Below are 16,466 nucleotides of genomic sequence, written 5' to 3'. Positions count from 1 at the left end.
CAGACGTAATCCCCGTTTCTTTTCCCCAGCAGCCAGCTCTGAAGCTCGCAAGCAAGAGGACACTTCTTTAAGAACTGTTTCTGCTGCTCTACATGTCTGGACACTTTTCTGACTCCTTTATTTTGAAAGACAAACTGTGTGGTACCTGACAGTGTCTTCAGGAGCTGGTGATACCAGTCCTGTCAGAGTGGTTTGCTACTGACCAACGTGCGGATTGCTAACAAAGGACTACCAGACTAAGTCGGTGAATGCAAAAATATACATTCTGCTTTCCTCCCCACCACTTTTCCATCAAAAAGAAGCTCAGCACTGCCATCAAGGTGAATTCATTATCAGGGGGATATTTTTGCAAGCAAAAACAAATAAGAGAATCTATGCTTGAACACTCAAGGAACCTCAGTTCTGGTCACTTGAGTGTATGTGTTGCTGGATGATTAAACAACTGCCTGTAAATCTGCTAGTGAGTCCAGCAGGGTAGTTAGATTAACGTCAGCTGCATCTTTGGGTGCAACACTCTTAGAGGGGCAAGTGATTAAATACAGCACAGATGGGAGGAAATTCTCCTGAAAAGGGTTCAGAAAACAGAGCACTCTTCAATAGCAGCACCAAAGAACATTATTAAGGCTGCTTGGGACAAGGTGAGGTGGGATGTAGTGGAAGGAATAATGTGTATTTTAACTCTTAAGTTTTTTGGACTTTCAGGTGTGGTTTTTTTCAGAAGTTTGTTTTCCAGAAGGTACTACTGGGCAACCTTACCTCTGTGTTAATCGCCCTGGCCCTGTCCATCAAATCAGCACCTAAACCTGAAATCACCTTTTTAAACACAACGGAAACTTCTGCTACAAGAGCAAGCAACTGCTTTGGCAACTGTATATTTTCTACAGGCGTGAAGCTGAGGTGCTTCTCTCTGGGTAGCCATAACAGCGCTGGAACCAAAGCGTTCCTCTCACATGGTTATGTTACATACCACTGTGATATTTGTTCGGAGTACAGACACATAACAGGATCATCAAGTGAAAACCAAAGACGTGGCCTTGGCCTCAGATTTAGACATTTTCATTAAGCGCAGTCACAATATCTCTAAGACAGCGAGTAAAGAACCAAGTGCATCCCTCTGTTTCCATTCCCTGCAGCATCTCCCTGCTCCTTCTGCGGGGATATCCCAGTTCTCCCAGCACAGGGAAGGTGCTCCCAGTTGACAGACACACCCTGCTATTCCCTGCGGCTCCTCACGAGCAGCACCTTGCGTGGCAGCCAAAAATACACACCGGGCTCCTCCTGCACCTGCATGGATGTCAGATTGCTGCGAGCAAAGTGTGATGAAGCAACATCCTCTCTTCCCCAGCTGCCCAGCCACACAACAAACAGGATGAGGAAACTGATCTGGGTTAAAAGTATCCGTTTTTTGCTGTTTCCCCACACGGCTTTGGAAGCAGCTGTACCAGCAGAACCGATGGGGCAGCACAGAGTCAGCATAAGCGAGAAGTGCTTCCAAAAAGCCTTGGTATTCCCAGAGGTGTGAACTGTCCTACACACTTCAAGGAGATGTTACCAGCTGATTAAGAACATTGGAAAGAAGAAAGGCAGCCAAAGACACTCAGTCCTAGAGGGAGTGTCTCATTTTCTGGACAAGGTTCTTGCGTTCTCTAACACAAGTGCAACAGTCTCTATTTCATAATTATTCTGTAGAGTACAATGACGCAACTAGAAACCAGACTAAAAATTATTTAGCAGCTTTTACAGAGATTACCATCGAGAAATAAGGACAAGAGGGATGGTGATGGGTAGTCTGTTTTCTTGACTCTTTAGGGTAGCAAATCAAGATTTGGAAACAATAGCCATTTAAAATGTTAATTGCCACCGCCAGCTTGCAAAAGTCCAGGAAGAAAATGGGGCACCGAGTATAAGCACACTTGTTTTGAACACTTGTCAGAAAAATTATGCATTGCTTGCTCTTATAAGAACAGGAAAAGCAGAAGCACTTGGTTTCTCTTCCCTAAAGACGCCCCATAGTTATATTTACAGCTTCAGACTTCAGTTTCCCTCTTTGCAGCAAGGGGTTTAATTTTTTCTAATCTTATCTAACCATTAAGCAGAAATTCTCCCAGCTGACAATCAGTCTGGGCTGTTTTCCAAAGACCCCCTCTCCTACAGCACCTGGCCCACCTCCCAGTGCAGCAGCAGCTGGTTTGCCTTCCTTGGGCAAAGCAGTGGGCTGTGTCACCGCTGTGCGGGGAACGCAGTGACCACCGTCCTTTTGAGCATGTTATTCTTGTCACGGACACATTTAAGACTGCAAAATTGCATTATGTCGTGTTGGAAGAGAAAATAAAAAATGAGAGGCTGTCGTTAGAGCCGCAGGTCGCAGCTAACACTGAGACAGAAGCAAGACCAACGCGATTCTGAGCTTGTGGGTCGAAGTCCAGAACCGCGTTGGCTTAAACTTGCACTAAACTGCAAGTGTTTCCTGATAACTCACTAACATCAGCTCCCACTGATCCACGTACCATGGTGGGGTCAGACTACTTCTGTCTGTTCAGGCCCTATCAGCATTCCCCCTCCCGCCAGAGATGCTTTCCAAACTAAAATTCCTCTGATCAGAAGCCTTCCAGCACAACCACGGGCACTTCATTAGAACACCATCCTGCTTCCAACCGCGATCTCTTTGAGTCTGCGGGCAAGCTGCAGCACAGCCAGGTTTGGATCTACCCCAGGACAGCACATGCCTAGTTGGGGCTGCCCCCACCAACCCCTGTCCTTTCCACTCCCAGAAGCTGCTGAGCTCAGCAGCTTTTACCAAGGAAGCGCAAGAGACTTGTGGAGCTCGGGGGAGCCACAGGAAAGCCCGGGGGAGCTCAGCAGCGCCGCGCAGCCCGGACAGCACCGGGTATAATTAGCCACAGCTGCAGCGTGACGGGGCTTCCCCAGCCGGCGGGAGTCCCAGAGCGGCAGCCGCGGAAGCTTCCCGGGGCAGAAGGCCCGGCCGCCTCCACAGGCTGGAGACCGTGGGGACCGGGGGCACCGGGAGCCTTACGGGTCTCGGCCGGCGTCGCGCTCTAGGAGGACGATGTGCCGCGGGTAGTGGGCGCAGATCTCGCCGTGCGCGTTGGAGATCACGCTGTAGCGATAGTCCCGGCCGAAGAGCTCCAGGCATCGCCGCTCGATCCGCTCCACCTGCGCACAGGCACCGGTCAGCGCCCGCCGCACCGACACCGCTCTCCGGTGTTCACACCCCCAGTCCCGGTCGTCTCACCTTAGCGGCGGCACCGCCGCTGTCCTTGGCGCGGTACTGTGTCCGGGAGAACTCCAGCAGCAGCTCGGCCAGGGCGCGGTCCCCAGAGCCCGCCGGGGGGCACCCGCGGGCCGCCGCCGCCATGGCCGCGCCGCTCACGGGCCCATGGCCCCGCCGCTTCCGCCCTGTCTGCCGCTTCCGCCCGGCCAGCCAATCACCGCCGCGCAGGGGCCACGCCCTTTCCGCCCTTTCGCGGACGTCATCACCATGCGCCACCGAGCACCGCTCCGGACCCATCTTCGGGCAGCGGCCGGCCGCGCCGAGCCCCGGCGGGTGAGGAGCCACCTGGCTCTCGGTGTGAACCGGGAGCGGGGGGAGGAGCGGGGCCCGGCCACGCACCGCAGGCGTGGGGCGGTGCTGCCCAGCACCGGGCCGGAGGACGCCGCGGTTTTGTCTAAGCCACGTTTAGGCTCGCGGAAGGACGGGGCGAGCGCTGGCAGGCACCGCTCTGAATAGGGAATCGTGGAACGGGCGTTAATTAAAGCAGCCCCGCCGGGGGTGTAGCCGCACACACAGCCTGTCGCCGTGGCGGCTGCGCGGTGACCGGCAGCGGGGGCCCCGCCGCACGGGCTGTGCTTGGGAGCAGCGGTGGTCGTGTGCCCGGGGTGGGAGCGGGGCCGTCCGTTTGTACCGGGGTTAACGGGCAGTGCCGTTACACGGCCAGGGGCACGGGGCCGGCAGCTCCTTTGCTCCTGCAGGGGAACATAAAGGCGATTTTTCATCTGCATAAGTGTGTTGTGTAAATCAGCTGAGAACTCTGACGAGACTCGGAAGAGAATGAGGCCGCTGGAGCACTTTATAAATAAAGCCGAAATCAGCAATAGCACAGACAATGCCCCACATCCCAGATGCCTTGAGAAGAAAACTGGTCCCGGACAGTCTGGTCTCGGGTGGTGTTTTGGGACCAGCGGGAGCCTGGTGGGTTTTGCAGGGCACCTGCCAGCGCGCACATCCCTCAGGCCACCTGTCTGGCACACGTGGCCTTGCACGCGCGTGTGTCCAGGCCCTGCAGCCCAGCGCACACGGGGGGCGCTGGATCGGCCCCTGCTGCTCCCAGTGCTGGTGAAGCCCACGCTGGCGGGTTACCCAGGCGGGTCGGGAGGGCCGGCTGCCCGCCCGGGGGGCTCTGCCGCCAATCCGCGGGTGTCTCCCGGGGTGGTGGAAGAGCCGGGAGGATGAACGCCCTCCCCGCGGCCTGTTGCGGCCGGCACGCCCACGCGTGTACCTGCGGGCGTTAACCCCGTGCGGGCCACGACGTGGGTGAGCAGCCAGCACCGGACCGGGGCGAGCCGGAGAGCGGGCTCAGTGGGCCGGGTTACCGAAGGGGGCCCGCCGCTGCCACAGCTCCACCTCACCGACCCACTCCGAACACTGCCGAGCTCATTCCGAACCTTTCCGAGCCTCGGCCGAACGCTGCCGAGCCCGTTCCGAACCTTTCCGAGCCGCCGCGGAGCGGGCCGAACACTGCCGAGCCTCGCTCCGAGCCGGGCCGAGCCCTCGGCGGGCGGAGCCGAAGGCGCCCGAAGCGGCCCGATCCCCGCGGGGCGCGCGCGCGGCGGGCTGCGCTCGGCTCCGCAGTGGCGGGGACGTGGGGGGGGGGGCGCGCGCCCGCGCGTGTCGGGGGCGCGCGCGGGGCGCAGAGGCGGCAGCCAAGATGGCGGCGCGGGTGGCGCAGGGGCCGGCAGCCCCCGGGCGCGCTTAGGCCGCGGGCACCCCCTTCCCCCCGCCCCCTGCCCCCCCCCCGCCCCGGGCGGGCTCTCCGCCGTCGCGGTGTGTCCCCCCGCACACACCCCCTGCGGCGGCCGGCAGGATGCTGCCCTCGCAAGAAGCCTCCAAGCTCTACCATGACAACTACGTGCGGAACTCGCGCGCCATCGGCGTGCTCTGGGCCATCTTCACCATCTGCTTCGCCATCATCAACGTGGTGGTCTTCATCCAGCCCTACTGGGTGGGCGACAGCGTCAACACCCCCAAGCCCGGGTACTTCGGGCTGTTCCACTACTGCGTGGGCAGCGGGCTGGCGGGCCGGGAGCTGTCGTGCCGCGGCTCCTTCACCGACTTCAGCACCATCCCCTCGGGCGCCTTCCAGGCCGCCGCCTTCTTCGTGCTGCTCTCCATGGTGCTGACGCTGGGCTGCATCACCTGCTTCGCCCTCTTCTTCTTCTGCAACACCGCCACCGTCTACAAGATCTGCGCCTGGATGCAGCTGCTGGCAGGTACCCGCCGGCACCGGGGATCGGCCCCCTCGCCCCCTCCGACGGGACTTCTCTGGGCGTTGGGGCGGGGGGTTGGTGTGGGGGGTGTGGGGTTCGCCGGGATGGCGGTGCCAAGGGTGGGCACTGCGCGCTGGACCCCCAGGCAGTGCTGGTAGGGTCGCTGGCCATAGGGAGCACCAGGGATGCTCAAGGAGGCTGGGCTGGGTACAAGCACTGCGGGATCATGGTTGCAGGAATGAGCCCCGGGGCTTCCTGGGGTGCCCCAGCCAGGCACCAGCACTGGCAGAGCACCAGGAACAGGTGCCAGCTCAGGACACTGGCTCTCAAGGGTCCCTGTGCAGAGGGTGGCCATGGGGAACATCAGGGTTGCTCAACAAAGCTGGGCTGGATACAAGCACTGTGGGACCACGGTTCCAGGAACAAACCCTGCAGCTTCTTGGGACACCCAGGCCAGGCACGAGCACTGACAGAGCACCAGGAATGGGCACCAGCTCAGGGCACTGGCATTTGAGGCTCCCAGGGCAGAGAGTGGCCACAAGAAATACCAGGGTTGCTCAAGAAAGCTGGGCTGGGTACAAGCATTGCGGGATCACAGTTCCAGGAACCAGCCCTGTGGCTTCCTGGGACACCCGAGCCAGGCACCAGAACTGACAGAGCACCAGAAACAGGTGCCAGCTCCAGGCACTGACACCCAGGACTCCCTGGGCAGAGTGAACACCAGCATTGCTCAGGGAAGCTGAGCAGGATGCAAATGCTGTGAGGCTACGAGGCATCCCAGCCAAGAACCGTCCCTAGGGAATTCCAGGGCTTCCTGGGACACCCAGGACTGACAGAGCACCAGGCACTGGCACCTCAGGCTTCCCTGGCAAGATCTGACCCCAGGGAACCATAGGGCTCCCTGGGACGCAGCAGGAAAGCTGGGTCAGGGATCCACGTCAGGAGACCCCAGAACAGGCACCATCCCTGGGGCACCCCAGGAGAGCCAGGCCAGGCACTGGTCTCGGGAGCACCCTGGGACATCCTGGACCTGCGAACAGCCCCATGGGGACCCAGAGCTCCTGGCCACCCCGCATCAGGGACTAGTCTCCCCGTCTGCCCAGCCCCAAGAGCATGCCTTAGCAAGCCTGCCTTTGCGGGGGTACCCACTTTGGGGGAACCCAGCTCCTGAAGGGACACCAGCCCTGTAAAAGCACCTGTGCACAGACAGACCCTCCACCTCCCCCTTCAAGAGGTGTCGTGCGCAGGCCCCTTCCCTCCCTCCAGCATCATAAGAGGGCTGTGAGCACAGATCTTCCCCAGCTCTCTGCGTGAAGACACCCTGAGCACAGTGCTTCCCGCAGAGGGACACCAGATATTTACCTTGATGTCTCCTCAGAAATGACCACAGGCTCAAGCCTGGTCATTCCCTCCAAAAGTGTCCCTGTCTGTAGATCCTCCTTTGCTCCCTCCACAAAAGAAACCCCGCCATAGATGCACCCTAATGTCCTCATTCCTCAAAGGGATGCCAGTAACCCAAACTTTTCCCCAGAAGACGACCTAACGCATATGTTGATGAGGTTCCCAAGTGTCCCCTTGTGCACATACCTCCGTGCTGTCCTCACAGAGAGTTTGTCCTTTTGGGAGAAAGACCCTGAGGAGAGATGCTGAGCTTCCCCTGGCAGCAGGACCCTTCACTTCCTTCTCTCTCCATTTTTACCATGTGTGAAAAGATATTGTGTTACTCCCCACTGCATACAAAGTGTTAATAGACCCAGAGCTTCCACCAGAAGGACCTAGAGCCCCCCATATTCCTAAAGAAAGGACCCCAGCCTGTGTCCCCCAGGAGAAGGGCCCCAGTCATTGATGTGGAAGGCTACAGCCCTCCGTGCTCGGGCTTGCAGCTCGCCCAGCTCTCTCCCTTGCAGCTGCTTTGGGCTGGAAAGCCTGACCTCTTCTCACCCAGATCAGGACCTGGAGCTGCCTTGGCTTATCAGGAAATTCCTTCATCTTTAATTTTCCCCATCCCGAAGATTTACCGGTTTAAGGCAAGCTCAGAGCCCAAATCCTACTGATTGTCAGCAGCTTAATCAAGTGGCTTGGAGCACCCGGCCAGTGCTGCTGCCATGCAGGGAGCTGCGTGGTGGAGAACACAGCATCAAAAGCAGCTCTGGGTTCGTCCCCAGTGCCTCCTGTCCCCAGCTCAGGCTGGGTGGCCACAGCAGCACTCTGCTGCTGTCACCTCCAGGACCCCTTGCCCTGTCCTGGGATGTGTTCTTGCTCACACTTTGCACCTTGTGGCTGCACTTGTGTTGCTCACAGCTGCTGGGGCCATGGGCCAGCCCAGGCTTGGCTCAGAGCTCTCCCATATCAGCACAGCTACATGGCCTTCTGTCTTGGGGAAAGTCCAAGGTGGCATTGAGACTGGCCATCCACCCTGCCCTGAGACAGGGCGTCCTGCAGGAGAGGCTGGTGTCACCACCAGGGACGCAGAGGCAGTGGGGTGGTGCATTTCGGCAAGAGGGAGTCTCGTCTGGGGGGCTGGGCAGGGCTGAACTGCCCTGGGCACATGAGAGGCAGCCACAGGTGGATGTGTCACCTTGCGCATGGAGGAAGAGCTGCTGTGACCCATGGAGAGGACACCAGGGGCCAAATCCCATGGGTGGGGCAGGGATGTGGCCCAATGCTGGCTCTGGACTTTGGAGATTCACCCGCCTGGGAGCCTGGGGGGTCGTGCCAGAGCAGAGGGATTGGAGGGGCAGAGCAGTGAAAGGCATTCCTCCTGCCCTGGGGAGGATTTTAGCTGAAGGACTTGCACCACTATGGCAGAAGCAACAGTGAGACCCAAAGTTTCATGGTTTCACTGGTGAAAACCTGGTGAACAAGGTGAAAGGCAGAGAGATGGGGCAGAGGTGGGTGCCCCCCGTCCCCACGGGGTGGCTGGTGCAGAGGACAGGGCTGCTGAGCAAGGGCATGGACAGAGAGGAGAAAAATCAAGAGCAGGAGGGTGGGGGAGGATGAGAGGATCAGGAATTCAGTATCTCTTTCAGAAAAATTCAAATTTTAAATTGTCAATGTCTAATTAGTGGACGACAATCAAGGAAAGGTTTAATTAGAGCTTCACAGAAAGCTCCAGCTCAAAAGCTGCTGCCCCCCTAGGAGGAAACTGGATCTAATTAAGAGAAAAGACTCTGCTTTATCACAAATAGAAATGTAGCCATCTGCCCTGTTCAAAATCCCAGTAACGCAAAACTGGAGATTTCGCTAAATCCTTCTGTTACAAAACCAGAAACGGGCCTTTAACATGAGCACGTCAACAGCTGCATGACTGACAGCACCCTGATGCCACCCCAGTCAGCGTCGGAGTTCCCTCAGCAAGTCCCAGGGGACGACACTTACATGAGGAGCCGTGGGTGATCCCTCTCATCCGTCCTCCATGGAGGGCACGTACCAGAACAAGCTGAAGGCAGCTGGGCTGGTTCTGTGGGTTCCCCCGTTCCAGTGACCATGTAGCAGTCATCTGCTGAGACCACAGAATCGCAGGATGGTTGGGGTTGAAGGGACCTCTGGACATCATCCAGTCCAGCCCCACTGCTAACGCAGGGCCACCAGAGCAGATCACACAGGGTCACATCCAGGCGGGTGTGAATGTCTCAGAGAAGGAGACTCCACAGCCGCTCTGGGCAGCCTGGTCCAGGCTCTGACACCTCAGAGTAAAGAAGTTTCTCCTCATATTCAGATGGAACCTCCTGCGCTTCAGTCTGTGCCTGTTGCCCCTCGCCCTGTTGTTGGGCACCAGCACACAGGAACACCCACCAGCACCACACACCGAGGAGGCTGCCTGGGAACCCGAGTGTTCCCCAATTCTCTGCTGTCACATAAGACACGCTCACCCTGGGAGTTAACTTGGAGCTTTGAACAAAGTTGTCCTGGTGTCCGGCACTAGCACTGGCACAAGAGACCCCAGACTGCAGCCACCCTGTGTGTCACCGCAGCCACCCTGTGTGTCACCACACCACGTCCCTGCCGTGAGGACAGTCACCCCGAGTGGGTCCAGGACTCTGTTTTCACAAGGGCTTCAGTGTTAAACTTACAGTGTACTGAGGGCCAAAAGAGGCAGCCAGCTGAGCACACAGCCCCTCTCGCATGGGGAAAGGGACTGGCCACATTGGAAGGTGTTTCCCCACACTTCAAGCCCAGCGGTTGGTGTGGTGGGACCTTCCAGCTTGCTCTGGACAGGCACAATGTGACACGTGGGTGTGATTCCACCCAGGGCCGTGTCACTGCCCACGGGGCTGGGGTTTGTCTCTATCATTGTCACTTTGGAGTTAATTATACCCCTCCAGGCACGCTGCCTGATGAAGAATGTGATAGTATGTGTCCATCTCAGCCCTTTTCTCCTTTGGGAGACCCCTTGGGAGCTACACTTACCTCTCGGATGGACCTTTCCCACCCACCAACGTGTGAACCGGTAGCAAAGACAGAGCCTTGATCGGCGGCTTCATCTTCTGCACCCAAGCTGCGTTTGCCACCGTCTGAGCCGGGACCCCTGGCACACTGCACGGCATCGTTTCGGCACATCCACAGAGAGCCCCTAAACACACTGAGCCACATTAGGACGGGCTCATCTTCCCAGCTGGGACTTGCTGGAGAGACAGTGCCTCTCAGAGAGAGTTTGAGGTTTCAAAAAAAAAAGGTTTTAATGGGTATGAAAGTAAAGGATTGATATTCTTAATGAAAAAATGAGAGACAGATATCACTGCTCCAAACCAGCATAACTGGGACAGCTGCTGGGAATGAGGGAGAAACAGGGAGAAATATTATCAATATATGATCGTCCAGCTGAACCTCTTCCACCTGCTGACCTTGCAGCAAAAAAAAGACATCACTGCACAAAAAAACCTTGCATTTGCTGAATTACTGGCTTCTGTCCCCAAAAAAACCTTTCCTGAAGATCTCTCTTCTCCTTCCCCTGCCACTCCTGTTGTGCAGGGGGACAGGAGCAGCGATGTGGCACAGACCCAGTGTCCATCCGGTGCCTTGTGCTCCGCAGCCACCAGCCCCGGGCTTTGGAAGCAACATAACCCCCTCCCGTAGCTGTTAATGTGCCCACGGACCCTCGAGGGGGTGCCTGAGCCGGGCGTTTTGGAGCCGCTCTGCTCGTGTCCTGGAGCTCGCATCCCTTCACTGTTGTTCCAGATAAAGTACCTGTCAGTTCTGATTCGTACCAACTCGTAACTCTATTCTGAATCCCGCTGTTTTTTTTTGGCTCAGAAACAGCCTGTGGAGCAAAACGCCGTAAGGGAGCTCCTGTCTGTGTAAATGGCCAGTGCTTGCTGTCCTGAGCACGCTGCTGTTAATTTTCATTTATTTTTGAGGCATTTCTATTTTTAGGAGCAGGGGTGATGTGTTTGTTCCCTCAGCTCGGCTCTCGGGAGATTTCCTAGTGAGAAGCAGCCACTCCAGACCCCAAAGTCACCGCACCTCCCTGTACCCAGACTGGGGGCTGCTGTGCAGTGCCCAGGGGTGCCGAGTTGGGGATCTCTAGTGGGGACCCCCTATGTGCCACCAGCATCGCAGTGAGTGGCCATGGGGACAGTGAAGGATACAGAGCACCCCAGAGCTTCCTCCCCATGAGAGAGACATGGGGGTTGGGGGGGTCACCGAAATACCCACAGGGCCAACAGCTCACTGTCCCCAAGCCAGGTGTAACAAGCCCCTTTGGGACCCAGCAGTTGCTGGTTTTCCCCCCAGTTACCCCCACATTTTCCAGTTTTCAGTCCCTTATGTGTCTTGTGGCAATGGGATGCTCTTCGCACCTGTGGCCGGGGAGAATGACCCACATCTCAGCTGCAGGGAATGTCCTTAACCAAGCCAAACTTCACCCAAACTTGCAGACTAAACTCAACAGCAAAAGCAATTAAATAATCAGATTTGAACCCTGCGGGCACGACTGCATTGGAGTGGGGCTCAGCAAACACCCAGGTCACTCAGATGGTCCCAATTAGCTAAATACACCTGCTGGGGATGTTATCCTGCCAGGAGGAGCCTCATCATCTCCCTCCACTAAAATCTCACTCCAGTGTTGCAGCCTGAGTCGTAACAGTGAATTCCCTTCAATTAATTTATTTTGTGAGGGTATCAAAAGCCCTTGAGGTGCCCATTTCATCTCTGGTGGACCCTAATGAGGGAGCACCGAGGAGCGGGAAGCCATGAACCAGCCGCAAAACCGAGCTGAGAAATGCCGGGTTCCCCGGGGCCAGAGCTCGACATGATCCCGCGGGCACCCTTGCAAACCACAGTTGGTTCGTCCTCCCTCTGCAAACACCCTTCCCCGCCAGTCACCAGAACACCTGGTCTGAAATCCTGCTGTCCAGCTGGGAAAGCTCTGGAAGAGGGAGCTGGAGCCCAGGGCCATGGGAGGGATGGCAGAGGTGTGCGTGGCAAAGCGTCTGGCTGTCCTTGGTGCCACCGGCAGCGGGGACTGACGCCACATCCAGACTGCATATTGGGAGCAATTTCTTCATGGAACAGGTTGTCAGGAATTGGAACAGGCTGCCCAGGGCAGTGGTGGAGTCACCATCCCTGGAGGGATTTAAAAGGTGTTTAGACAAGGTTGTTATGGACATGGGTTAGTGCCAGTGTTGGGTTATGGTTGGACTCGATCTTAAGGGTCTCTTCCAACCAAAATGATTCCATGATCCTCAGAAGAATGGGAATTAAAAGCAAAATATAGAGGAGCTGGGTAATTTTTTTTCCTCTTCAATAGTGGCTCCTGTTGGAGTCATCACCCAGTGGTTTTTCCTGTGGTTGCCAGGTGTAGAATAGGCTGTTTTAAACAAATCCCAAGGTTCTCCTGCAGGTCCATGAGGGGCCTGGCGGCATTTGGAGGCGGGTGCTGCGGGCACAGGGATGGGCAGATCCCATCCTGCCGCCCTTGGCCCTGCTGCCAGGGGCTGGTTGAACAGGGCAGCGTGAGGCCTGGGTGGGGACCCCCCCCTGCGCTCTGTGCTTCAATGTCACTCTGCACTGCCAGGCACGGGAAGGTGTTTCTAGGACATCAGGGCGGCTTGGGGACACACAGCAGAGGGAATTACTTGTGACAGAGCTGAGGACTCGGCTTGAGCTGGGAACATGGCAGAGGGGACGAGGGGAGCGCTGCCCTTTGCTGTGAGGGGACCTGCCTTGGTGGCACAGCCTCACCACGGCCACCTCGGCGAGGGGCTCGTGGGACAAGGCCGGTCACCCTCGGGCAGAGACGTTGGGTGACATGCGGTGGCTCGGGAGTGCTCCTTTGCCCGGGCAGTAAATGTGTAGTTGAATTCTCCCTGGCGAGCGGGCTGTGAGCTCTCGGGCAGAGCTCCTGGGGCTGCCCTTGCCCTGGCACCAGCGCAGAGTGGCGCACAGGTAGAGAAGGCAGAGCTAACCCTGGTGGCCCTGGCAGTGGCCGTGGCTGTGTCGTGACAACCCGCTGCGCTGGTGGTTCACGTGCTGTGTGTTTTTTCCTGTACCTTTTTAAGCCTCTCTCTGCTTTTGCCCTAAACCCTCTCTCGTGTCCTCCACAAGTGCTGTAGCCCTCCAGCACATCCATCTCCTGCCTCCTGCATCCCCGTCTGCAGTGCCCTGCCATGTTAGGGACCTGCTGATGTCCTGGGAGACCTCACCTGCGGTGCGTGCAGAGCAGCGAGTGCTCAGCAAGCTCCTGCTTTACCGGGGCAGCCTCATCCTCCTGGAGCCCAAATGCTCAGAAATGCAGGGGAAATACTGATGTTTGCAGGGCCCGGGGACAGACCCAGGGGCTGCTGTTCCACTGAGGACTGTGCACCAAAGCTGGGAGCCCACCTAAGCCCCTGCTGGTGGAGGTAAAATTGGCACCCGATTATTTTTTACTTATTTTTGCATTAATATGTTTAGCTTTCCCAGCTGACACTGGGTGAGGAGCTTTTGTACTGGTTGTATTTAGAAAAAGCGATGCCTCCTTACCTTGACACTCATAGGCTTTGTCTCAGCGTTTCCTCCCCATTCATCCTGGTGCTCCCCGTGTCCCCCAGCTCGGCACGGCGCGGGCGGGACAGTGGCAGTGCGGCCATGAGGTGCTCGGATGCAGGTGCTCCCGGGGATGCCGACCCCCGGCAGGCAGCATCCCTGCCTGCAGCGCACCGGTAGCTCCAGCCCACGCACCGGGATCCTGCAGTGACGAGGAAAACCTGCGGGGAATCCCCGATCCTGTGGCTGATGCTCCAAGAAACCCAAATCCTGATCTCCCCACTTGTGTGTGAGCCAGGCTTGGGGCAGCCACGTGCAAACACAGTCCCCAGGGCAGCAGTGGCTGTCACCTGCTGTGCTGCCAACCACGGGCTGCGATCACACACTGACCGGGGGGCTCAACCACCCCTGGGACCCCCTGACTCTTCTCCCTCCTCTGCCCCCCGCAGCGCTCTGCCTGGTGCTGGGCTGCATGATCTTTCCTGATGGCTGGGATGCAGAGACCATCCGGGACATGTGCGGGGAGAAGACAGGGAAATACTCCCTGGGCGACTGCTCCGTGCGCTGGGCGTACATCCTGGCCATCATCGGCATCCTCAACGCCCTCATCCTCTCCTTCCTGGCCTTTGTCCTCGGTAACCGGCAGAACGACCTGCTGCACGAGGAGCTCAAGACAGAGAGCAAAGGTGAGCACCAAAGAGCCGGGGGGCTCGGCCCCTCCAGCAGCCTGGGGCCGGGTGAGGGTCCCATGGGCTGAACTGGCACAGCAAGGCTGCAGGGGAGCGGGCGGCTGAGCCCCTGCCCTGCCTGACACCCTCTCTCCTGTTTCCACAGATTTTGTCGGCATCGCGGTAAGTCCTGAGTGTCACCATCCTGTCCCCCAGCCCTGACCCTGTGTGGCGTGTCTGTGCTGGGTGGCCCCATATGGGATGGGATGGGGGACCTTGCCTGCACAGGGCAGTGGGGACAAGGGGCCATTGGGGACGGGTATGTGCGTGGCATGTGCTGGAGGCACGACAATGGAGCCAGGCCTGCCCTGCGCCGGCCCCGACCCGCTGTGCTCTCCCCACAGAGGATATAAGGCTGAGCGCCCGCAGCAGGACCCTCTTCCCACGGCCGGCAGTCTGGGCGCTCCCTCCCCATCCTGCCCTCCATCTGCTGCCAGTGGCCACGCAGAACCCTGCGCCGCCCCCCGGGCCCTGCCGCCCACGCCGGAGACGTGCCAGCCGCCCACCGCCTCCACGGCCACCTCCATGTCCACGCTGGCACCACCATCTCACGCACCCTGCCAGCCCCGCGCCCCTCACCGCCCGCAGACCGCCGCCGCCGCGGGAGGATGCCCCAAACCTGCTTCGTTCAAAACCAGCATCCAACTGCGGTTTTGTTTCAAGGAAAAAACAGAGTTTTTAACAGATTTCTACATCCCCAGGACTCCTGACCCGCTGCCTCCCACCCGAACGTGCGCCCACTGACGCCCTGTGCCGGCTGCTCCGGGCCCCAGCCCCTCCCCGCTCCCATTTTGTACAGCTCCGTGATCCTGTCTCCACGGCTGGGGGACCCGGTGGCCAGGACGGGGCCCAGCCTTTACTTTTATGTGTAAATTCATATTCTCTAAACAGGGTAAAGTGACTTGAGCCCCCTCGTCCCGCCATGGGACATGGTGTTCCTGGCACATGGCCACAGCTGCTGCTCGCTGCCCTCAGCGTGGGGACCGCGGGGGTCTCACTGCTGCCGGCCGCTGGGACACCCGACTCGCGCCGCTGCTGAATGTAAATCCTGGTAAGTGGGAGCAGCTGAACATGCAACCCCCCGGGTGGGAACAGGAGGAGCCCCCCCCACCAACCCCTTCCCCGAGCTGGCCGCAGGCTGTTGCCAAACACCTTCCCTCCCCATACGGTGCTTTATCTCCACTCGTGACAGCAAGGCTCTCCTGCTACACACGGCTGGGGGGACCCGGGCACTCCTGTGCCCACCCCGGCCATGTCCCCTGGCTGCTCCTCGCTGTCGCGTGGCGATGGCCCGTGGGGAAGTGGCAGAACTGAGCCCAGCAGCCCCTGAGCACGACCTGGCCCCCCTCGCACACACACGACACCCCGGCATGGGCGGCCGCGGCACAGCTGCAGCTCTGCTGGCCAGGCCGGTGCGTGTGGGCCAGCAACGCAATAAAGTCCTCAGCACTGGCCGCGTCTGGGTGCAAGTGTCCGGGGGCTGTTTGCAGGGCCCCAGGCAGGGTAGGGCCCCCAGCTCCCAGGGGAGCTCGCGGGGGCCCTGGCAGAGTTGGGCAAAGCCTGGGAGCAGGGCCAAGCCGGGCGCAGGGAGCAGAGCGGGACTGTGAGCCCGGGACGGGCAGCCCTGGGCAGGGGAGCAGGGTCACAGCACGGGGAGGCTGCTGGAGATGCAGCAAGGGGCCCTGCAGGAACCACCACCCGCCCGGGGCTGGTGGGAGCTGGTAAGTTGCTCTGTGGGGTGGCGGTAAAGGACGGAGTTGTGCCGAAACACCCACCGGCAACCAAAGTCACCCGGGATGGCGTGGGTGCTGGCTCTCCTTCTGCCAACGGCCACTGACAAGCCTGGCGGCATCCGCATCCCTCTGGTGGCATCTGCATCCCTCCGGTGGCACCTGCATCCCTCCGGAGCCTCCTCGCTGGAGCGGGGCCAGCAGGAGCCCCCGCGCCCGGCCCTGGCAGCGCCCGGGTCTCGCCAGCTTGTGAGCGCTGCTGCCGGCTGAATTGGAAAAAAACAAAGGAAGAAAAAATAATCAGTGGAGAAGGGAATACAGTAGCTGTAATATATCTGTATTTTAGTACAAAGTTTGATACAGTGTTTCACAAAACCTTATTGAAAAATATAATTCAAACCAGACCAGTTTGGAGCCCTGTGGTGTGGAGTGGGGGACGGGGACGGGCTCCTCTGGGCATGGATGTTAAAGACGAGGGGTTTTGCAAGGAGGATGATGAAGGACCCTGCATGGGCATCAGCCACGGTCACACAGGGTG

The 16,466-nt window shown here is 58.6% G+C and overlaps 2 protein-coding genes across 5 annotated transcripts in view; one reads left to right on the top strand and one right to left on the bottom strand.

Moving 5' to 3' along the window:
* The window catches only part of MTMR14 (myotubularin related protein 14), a 32,565-nt gene extending 28,876 nt beyond the window's left edge, over window positions 1–3,689 (bottom strand). For 2 of the 4 annotated variants that reach the window (XM_065845789.2, XM_071812963.1), the window contains exons 1-2: window positions 3,254–3,544; window positions 3,035–3,174 (exon numbers count right to left, since the gene is read on the bottom strand). In XM_065845789.2, coding sequence (XP_065701861.2) covers window positions 3,035–3,174; window positions 3,254–3,529 — 416 coding nt within the window. In that variant the 5' untranslated portion in view covers window positions 3,530–3,544. Of the gene's footprint in view, window positions 1–3,034; window positions 3,175–3,253 lie in introns of all 4 variants that reach the window. The other 2 variants (XM_065845788.2, XM_071812964.1) reach the window with 2 other exon arrangements.
* A 1,264-nt stretch (window positions 3,690–4,953) lies between these two features.
* Window positions 4,954–16,332, top strand: LHFPL4 (LHFPL tetraspan subfamily member 4). The gene is made up of 4 exons (XM_065845804.2): window positions 4,954–5,508; window positions 13,920–14,156; window positions 14,305–14,321; window positions 14,543–16,332. Exons 1-4 carry the CDS (start codon window positions 5,103–5,105, stop codon window positions 14,549–14,551), a joined length of 669 nt encoding a protein of 222 aa, XP_065701876.1. The 5' UTR covers window positions 4,954–5,102; the 3' UTR covers window positions 14,552–16,332.
* Window positions 16,333–16,466: the final 134 nt, after the last annotated feature.

Source organism: Patagioenas fasciata, chromosome 10, assembly GCF_037038585.1.
Source record: "Patagioenas fasciata isolate bPatFas1 chromosome 10, bPatFas1.hap1, whole genome shotgun sequence".
NCBI classification, from domain to species: domain Eukaryota; kingdom Metazoa; phylum Chordata; class Aves; order Columbiformes; family Columbidae; genus Patagioenas; species Patagioenas fasciata.
The sequence above is the reverse complement of the archived record's forward strand: the minus strand, read 5'-3'. Positions and strand labels throughout refer to the sequence as shown.

What these genes read in the sequence shown, in the direction of transcription:
- LHFPL4 (XM_065845804.2), top strand. Translation starts at nt 5,103, where the DNA reads ATGCTGCCCTCGCAAGAAGCCTCCAAGCTCTACCATGACAACTACGTG. An exon ending in CTGGATGCAGCTGCTGGCAG is followed by an intron (nt 5,509 to 13,919) that starts GTACCCGCCGGC and finishes TGCCCCCCGCAG; the next exon opens with CGCTCTGCCTGGTGCTGGGC.